This window comes from Periplaneta americana, chromosome 10 (assembly GCF_040183065.1).
Source record: "Periplaneta americana isolate PAMFEO1 chromosome 10, P.americana_PAMFEO1_priV1, whole genome shotgun sequence".
NCBI classification, from domain to species: domain Eukaryota; kingdom Metazoa; phylum Arthropoda; class Insecta; order Blattodea; family Blattidae; genus Periplaneta; species Periplaneta americana.
This window is the reverse complement of record NC_091126.1, coordinates 167,029,124-167,038,177: the sequence shown is the minus strand read 5'-3', so window position 1 is coordinate 167,038,177 and position 9,054 is coordinate 167,029,124. Positions and strand designations below refer to the sequence as shown.

General features: G+C 36.6%; 1 protein-coding gene across 1 annotated transcript in view; it reads right to left on the bottom strand.

The window, feature by feature from the left end:
* LOC138708143 (serine-rich adhesin for platelets-like) overlaps positions 1-4,699 on the bottom strand; it is a 220,709-nt gene extending 216,010 nt beyond the window's left edge. The window contains exon 1 of the mRNA XM_069838373.1: positions 4,395-4,699. Within this exon, the coding sequence (XP_069694474.1) occupies positions 4,395-4,515 (121 nt within the window). The 5' untranslated portion in view covers positions 4,516-4,699. The remainder of the gene's footprint in view (positions 1-4,394) is intronic.
* Between the last annotated feature and the right edge of the window lie 4,355 nt (positions 4,700-9,054).

Below are 9,054 nucleotides of genomic sequence, written 5' to 3'. Positions count from 1 at the left end.
GTGTTTGCACTAACATTTTTTTCATGGAAAAGTGTAGAAAATTCTTCAATCGCCTAAACGAGTGGATTAATGAGAATACTTTTTGGTGTTAAACTTGGAATATATTTCAATTACCTAACCTTCAGTGAAATTTCACAGCTTTGGTATTCCCAAAACTCCTCAATGAATACCATCTAAAAAGAAATAAAGCCTTTGTCCTCACGGTATTCATCATATCTCTCTATGAACCAGTGACATTAATTCATTATAAAATACTCTCAATCTAGAGGCAGGAGATCAACTGAACGTCTAATGAAGAGATGGGTTGAAAACTTTTGTGAGCTGTAACAGTCCTTCTGGAACTATAACATCATGATGATGATGATGATGATGATGATGATGATGATGATACTCTCTTTTTTTACTAATGGCGAGTATGTGACTGTTCGTCATTAACTCATGTATAGACAAATTTACTGACAGAGTCATTGCTTAGGTTCCACAATAGGAGACTCGTCTACACTACACCCACAACGAGACGAGGTGATGACTAGGGAGCAGATTTTTGTGTGCTACAAAATTTAAATATATTTATTTTTTATGTGCTAAAAAGTACGGAAATATTTGCTAAAAGTAAAAAAATATTTTTTTTTAAATAAGATAAAAATACTTGACTTAGCTTGGAAAAAAAAAATGTTACTAGGTACTCACTCGCCACACTTGAGTGCTAGTAGTTGGCCGAGAATTGCAGTGAACAACAAAGGTCATCTCCAAATTCTCCATCATAAATGCATGCCGATTATCTCTGAACAACTACTTATACTGTGAAAACGATCTTTCCATATCACAGGACGTCAGACGTGCATATTTAAAGAGAGGAATGACACAAACACAAACACCGTCAATTTCACCTACAGGCACACCCTCCAATACTTGAGCAACTTTACACATTTTTTTATATCCACTGTTTTTCCCAAACACATTCTGGAATTTGTCCCTTAGTACTTGTACTTCTGAACCTGGTAGCGAGTCTAAGTTTAATTTTCATGGTGCGCACCTCCATGTTTCAGACAACAGGTTTTTGGATGTTTTGAGTTTTTTATGGTGTCACACAAAAAGCTTACATTTGCTAATAAGAAAGCCAAATCGTTTTTTAAACAACCATCTTTCAGTATATCCTGAAGGATATCGATTGACGAAGCCCAATAACAGGGAATCACAACAATATGTATTGCCTTACTTGATGGACATGTGCGAGAGGTGAGAGATTTGTTTAAATTAAATAATGTTCATACCTGAGCTCTTATCTGTTGTGTTTCACAAACAAAGCGTGGAATGAAATCATCTTCAGCAACAATAAACATTCCTGATTATGCGTTGCAAGATCTCTCCTCCTTGTCCATGTTAATTTATTCTCTAATAATAACACTGATATGCTGCCTAGCAGTTCTCAGAACTTGAGGCGAAACTATTACAAAAATGGGTCAGGGATACACCACACAGCGCTTAGAAACACGAAGCAACCAAGAATTCTTAAAAAGATAACATACTTCTGAGTGACATAATTGATTTAGTTTTAATATGTTTAAAAGTTCTTGTAAAAAATTATTTAAGTAAAAAAACTCCAAGATTTATGTGTTTATAATAGATTTTCTGAAAATATGTATTTACATAATTTTTTTGTGAAAATATGTTTTTTTATGTGAAATAAAATTCGGGTTTTAAACTTGAAACTTCATGTTCGGAATTTTTAACTTTGTTAATTGTGTTTTATCACACGCAAAAATAATATTTAATTACATAGGAATCTGCTCCTTAGTGATGACTGAAATTTGTTAGGATACCACAAGGGAACCAGAGATCCCAAAAGTCCACACCTGTGGAGTAACGGTCAGCGCGTCTGGCCGCAAAACCAGGTGGCCCGGGTTCGATTCCCGGTCGGGGCAAGTTACCTGGTTGAGGTTTTTTCCGGGGTTTTCCCTCAACCCAATATGAGCAAATGCTGGGTAACTTTCGGTGCTGGACCCCGGACTCATTTCACCGGCATTATCACCATCTCATTCAGACGCTAAATAACCAAAAATGTTGATAAAGCGTCGTAAAATAACCTACTAAAAAAAAAAAACAGATCCCAAAGGAAACCCTTGTGTTACCTGAACCACGGGCTTGTCAGACACAAGTCATAAACTGGAGTTATCCCAGGGATTGAATGCTGGTCAAGGATTATGAGTTCACCACTACAGCCACTGGACTGCAATGGCAAATATAATACAATTACAATATTGACAATCCTATCTGGATGAGGCTGTTTCCTGTGTAGATAACTGCAAAGATTTTGCTTGATTTTAGTTAGCTTAATGATTTTTAATATTTGGGGTAATGATTTATCTAGCCAGCTTATTGATAGAATTTGATCTAAATTTTGTAAGAAATTTCTAGGAATCCCGGTAGGGGCAAGTTACCTGCTTGATGGTGTTTTCTGGAGTTTTCCCTCAACCCAATATGAGCAAATGCTGGGTAACTATCAATGCTGGACCCCAGACTCATTTCACCAGCATTACTTACTTATATGGTTTTTAAGGAACCCGGAGGTTCATTGCCACCCTCACATAAGCCCCCCCAATGGTCTCTATCTTGAGCAAGATTAATCCAGTCTCTACCATCATGTTCTACCTCTCTCAAGTCCATTTTAATATCCTCCCATCTACGTCTCGGCCTCCCCAAAGGTCTTATTCCCTCCGGTCTCCAATTAACACTCTATGAGCCTATGCATTTCTCGATTCGCCTCGCCCATACGTGCTACATCCCCTACCCATCTCAAACGTTTGAATTTAATGTTCCTAATTATGTCAGGTGAAGAATAAAATGTACTGTATGTAGTTCTGCGTTATGTAACTTTTTCCATTCTCCTGTAACTTCATCCCTCTTAGCTCAAAATATTTTCCTAAGCACCTTATTCTCAAACACCTTTAACCTCTGTTCCTCTCTCAAAGTGAGATCAAAGTTTCACAACATCACGCCAAAATATTGTAAAAAATTGTAGAAAATTGCAAAATGGTAAAATTGTAATTGTAATTGTAATCTTGTAAAATTTTGACTTGTTCCACATCTTAAAGTTTCATTGCTAATGTAAGATCTATGGAATATAATAAATGAAATGAAAAATAAAAAAACAACAATATAGAACAGCCGGTACTATAATTTACTGTTTTATAAATTCTAACTTTCAGCTTTTTTGAGAGCAGACTGGATGATAAAAGCTATTTCAGCAGCATTACCACCTTCATTTCATTCAGACGTCAAATAACCTGAGATGTTGATACAACGTCGTAAAATAATCTACTAAAAGAAAAGGAAAGAATAGAAGCAAGTACATTAGTGTCAGCGTCTGATCGTGAGAATAGTGTTACACTGTTTTACTATCTGCTGGCGTATATTTCCGTAATTATTGCGAGTTAAAAGTTAGGTTAGATTAAATGAGGGAATAGCTAACTGACATGAGGCTGAGGAATATGTCAAGGTTAGAGTAGGTTAGAAGATGGGATAGATAAGTGACAGGAGACCGAGGAATGTGACATGGTTAGTTATTTATTATTGCTTTCCGTTCAATTTTGCTACTGTACTTTGTAGGTAACCTATTCCCCAAGCCAAACCAAGGAGTTCTAAATAAATTTTATCTACAAAAAGCGCCGTCAGCTCAAGTAAATAATTATCAAATCACGTTTTTCAACCTTATAAATTACTAAAGAAAGTTAAACCGTTCCATATCAAGCAACTTTTTTCTCACTCACAGTATGTGGTAACAGGTAAACATGTGTTTGAAATCTAATGACATTTGCATTACAATGAATTTATAAATATCAAATTATAATTCATTTGAACTGCATATTGAGAGCACCGGTAACACTTGAAATGGACATTAAATAAATATTTCTCAGTCCATTTCATAGTTTTAATAGCTGCTTCAAATTTCATTTAGGCCTATGCATAGTCAGTAGTACAGCACTGTATAATTGCATTTTCAAATTTGTTAAAGACTTAAGAAAAACACAGCTCTTTGCTTGTAATAAGATTATACCTACATATTTTTAAACCAATGCAAAGAAACTAATGCATGAAGGTGCAGTAACTATTGCCCTTTATATGTTCATGACCAAATGCATAGGCCTACAACATATATCTTAAAGGAATGAGTTTCATGTATATGAAATTTTGTGCATACATATTTTTGTATGTATGCTTTACCCATTTTCTAACTATATAATATATCCGTACATAAAATTTGGTACTTACTTACGAATTGTTTTCAAATTTCGCGCCAAAATAACTCTTGAACAAATTAGTAAAACACAATGAAGTGCTAGTATTACTGTCCTAAAGGAGGTACTATGTCTTTAGAATAAAATGTTACTCACCCAAAAGTTTCAGATCACACTCGAAATAGAATGAATATTCCCATGTTCTTTCAAGACGTCTTCCATACCGGACGATTATAACCCATTCTTCAGCACTTTGACCTTGACAACACACAGCCATTAAGTCATAACGATTTTACGTATTATTAGTTCAAAATCACTTTCTCCACCTTTAAATAACTAAGAAGTTAAAAATAGACAACACCTAGGCCGAGGTACTAGGAACCGGTAAAAACCACATTGTTTGGAATTTCGCCTGATTCACCTTCAACTCTTGCATTTTCATTTGTTTTTTTAACTATTGCCAACATAGAGACAACTGTCATTTAAAGCAGGTTACCAGTCATGTCAGGTGCAAATTTCAAATATTCATGTTGGCCGCTTTCAATTGATTACTCCAATGAACAGAATTTTACTAAACCTTACTAAAAGTCCACTGCTGTGGAGTAACGGTTAGCACGTCTGACCATAAAACGAGAGGGCCCGGGTTCAAATCCTGGTTGGGACAAATTACCTTTGTGAATTTTTTTCCTGTGTTTTCCCTAAACCAATACGGCTTTGGACCTTGAATCGTTTCGCCATCATTAATTCACATATCAATCATCCACACAATAGCCCGGGTTACGTTCACTATGAAGTGTGCTGTACTTGTCCACAAGTGCAGCCTTTCGGCTACCCAGTCACTCACAGAATATGAGTGGTAAGCACAATAAGGCTCAGGCTCTAGTGCAAGGCTTTGCCTTCCTTCTCCATACAAGAGAAAAAAAATCTCATTAAAATAAATTATTTCCTGTAATTAATTATTTAATGAGGAGTTGTGATGGATTTGAATAAGAGAGGAATGTATGAATGCTTTCCAGAAAAAAATTGCATTCTTCATTCTACTATATTCACTAGACTTTTAAATTATAATTACCAAACTTAATAATAAAATATCCTATCCAACATGATGCCCACAGGTTCCATGGCACCTTAAAGAAAAACTAGCAAGTTCACTCAGTAAAACGAAAATAAATTAATAAATAAATACCCATCCACCTCTAAGGTCTCGTGGTAGCGTCTTCGGTCCTGAACCCAGCAGGCCGGGGTTCAATTCCCTGATTAGGACAAGTTGGCTGGGTGAGGTTTTTCGGGGGTTTTCCCTCACTCCTATGGATATCAGGTAACTTCATTAGGCGTATGGAACCCCATTCATTCTCGCCACTACCCTTCCTCACTTATCATCCTTTCCTCTTCATTTCTGGTTGTCTTACTTGGTTTTCAGATCACGCTTTGGCAGCCCTCCAAAGCTACTGACTCTCTCAACTGGCCTCCATGGATATGTCAAGCAATGGTAGTTGGTGGCCAGCAGAGGAACCCACTCCCCTCCAGATGGGAGAGGGGGCTTACACCTCAGACTGTTGAGGAGATGGGAGAGAGGGCTTACAACTCACGACCGTCTGAGGGGGAAATGTGGAGGAGCTGTTGGTACGGAATGGTAAACAGGTTTGGAAGGATGGCGAGACTGGTCATCAGGGTGTTAGAGGTTTGGTCGGGTCGGCATAGGTGGGGTCAGTGGGCATGCAACTCATTCCAGAGGTGTACTATAGACCTGAAGTCTCGGTGCATGGGATGTTCCCCTCCTGCCTTCTTAGAGAAAAAAAATCTGTAAATAAATAAGTGCTGTACCAGTAAATAAATAAATAAATGTTATTTATAATTTATTTGTAAATCAATGAAATATGTAAGAAAGGGTTTCTTTAGAGATATAATATACGATATTAAGACATTCGTTCATTCCTGAAATCTAGCTCATCTTTTTTTAGAATTCTTGTATTTCGAGTAGTCAAATTAGTTTTACATTTTAAAATCAATTGCTATTGTGTACAGGAGGTATTTCAACTTTTTAATCTATGTTTTATTTATAGTCGTTTGTCTCACATCATGACTGTCTGTAGTTTTACTTTTGAGAATGCTTGTTGCTGTTGTAGGCTACTGCAGTGGCGTACCCATGAGGGGATTAAGGGGGTTCAAGCCTCCCAAATCAATTTTTTATTTTATTTGGTTATTTTACGACGCTGTATCAACATCTAGGTTATTTAGCGTCTCAATGAAATGAAGGTGATAATGCCGGTGAAATGAGTCCAGGATCCAGCACCGAAAGTTACCCAGCATTTGCTCGTATTGGGTTGAGGGAAAACCCCGGAAAAAAACCTCAACCAGGTAACTTGTCCCGACCAGGATTCGAACCCGGGCCACCTGGTTTCGTAACCAGACGCGCTGACCGTTACTCCACAGGTGTGGACTCCCAAATCAAAAAGGGGGGAAAGAAGGAAGCTTTTTAATGCCTTGACGTGCCATGTTTTTATGTACCTTATTGTGGAAAGTCTGTGATCTTTGAAGCATGTTTTTAAACTTGCCTGTATGTGAATAGGCTTTTTACAACATAGGTACTCTTTTATTAAAAAAGAAAAGCTCAAACTTTCGATAACGTTCGAATTTCTGTACTGCCCATTTGCGGTTTTCACATAAAATAACAGAGATGAACTACTTCTGTAGAACATGGTTGAAGAGACATACTGATATCGTATTTCACATTATAGTATTTGCAGTGGCGGCTCGTGCCTTTCTTGGATGGGTGTTCACAAAAAAAAATATTGGTAATGAACACACTGATATAGGCTATTCTCGTATAGGTGAGTCACACGTCAGAGATAAACGAGTTCTAATGTGCATGTACCAAATCTACGCATATACACCAAAATTAAAACCATTAAACAAGAGTAGAGTAAAATTAATTCATAGGACTCACCTTCACTGCTGTTGTTGAAGATCTAGATTTATTTGTAGAGAAACTCCATGCGCCTAGTTTTGAGAGATGCAAATTTATCAATAACTCTAATGTTGTTAACAAGTCTTTTTTCCACGGCCAACATAGCCAATGTACTTAATCGCTCTTATGTCATTGTGCTACGGAGGAATATTTTAATCCTCTCTTAATTTAACACCCTCACAACTTTACACACGTGTGTTACTTACTTTGCTGAAAAAAAGACAACAGAATCGGCCCCCGTGTGTATCGGTATTTTGAAAAGAAACAGTAAAGAGAGAAAACGAGGAAAGAGGGAGAAAGGAACAGGATGCCAGACCCAAGGGAGATGGAGCATCTCTCTTTCTCTGTCACTAGCACGTTAAGACCTGTGCGAGCCAGAGCTATTGTAACCATTGTACCAAACCAGAAAATATTCTCGCCTGAGGCTATTCCACCCTGCTACGGAAAAATTGTGCGAACTGCTGTCAATCTGTCCAATAGAGATTTAAAGACACACGAACGGGACATTCTCTCGAGACAAAATATATAGGAACGTCATTACACATTGGAAAGTAATAGATGTAATAACATTAATATAGTAATATGTACGATTATTGTTGGTTTTTAAGGTGTTCACGTGCTCCTGTGCTCATATAGAGGAACAGCCACTGAGTATTTCATTTACCAAAGCATCTTTGTTTTACATTCATGAATTTTTTCGCCATTTCGTCCAGATTGAGGTTATGGCAAGTTTCATGTTCTATACTTAACACAGCTAAAGCGTTTAATCTCGACTCTGTCGTGTTTCTCAAAAATGTTTTGATCAGTTTCAATTTAGAAAAAGATCCTTCAGCTGCTTCCAGAATGATGGGCATGGTTACATACAACTGAATTGTGGTGCACAACTGAGGGAGACTAGGTATATCTGAACCAACTTATCAATCAGCAAAACTCTAGCGAGGTCTTATATGGATGATTCATATAGGTCAGTGATGTCAAAGCAAGCGCATTTTTCTGACCTTGATGTAAATTGGAATACTCAAGTAACACACATTTGCAAAAAAATATTTTCTCAACTTCACTCCTTGTTTCATATGAAAGAATTTCTACCACTTAGTCTAAAAAAGAATCTTATTCAGACGCTTGTAATGCCTCATTTTGATTATTGCGATTCCTTGCTAACTAATGTAAGTTCACTCTTAGATGAGAGCCTACAACATGTTCATAATGTGTGCATACGATTCATCTGCAATACTCGTAAATTTGACCATGTAACACCTTCCCTCCAGTTACTTTCATGGGTGCGTCTGAAGGAACGAAGAACAATACATTCACTGTCTCTTCTGTTTAGAATCATGCATACTTCTACTCTGAATTATCTGTTATCACGCTTTCAATTTCTTACAACTCTTCAAAACCGACATCAAGCACTTCATTCTATCCCTCATCACAGAACGTCTTTATACTCATCTTCCTATACTGTAGAAATACCTTGCCTCTGGAATTCGTTACCTATTGACGTCAGGGACTGCCGGACTTTATCACACTTCAAAATTAAATTGGAAAATTTTGTCTTATTTAATGTTTTTTAGGTATTGCTAGAAGTATTGATTTGTGTTTTTTTTTTCTTTTTCTTTTTTAATCTAGATTAAAATTGCAAGTTTCTTGTTTATGTTAGTTAATTAGTTAGGATAGAATTAATTATGATACTTAATCACTCATTTAAAGTTTGTGTGACTGCAACCTGTATATTTTTGTGTGGCTTTACTTTGTTTATAGTGTTTTTTTCCTCTCTCTTTATTTCTTGTCTAGCTTTACTTTGTATATTATAGTGTATTTTTTTCTGTTTATTTCTATTATTGTATTTGT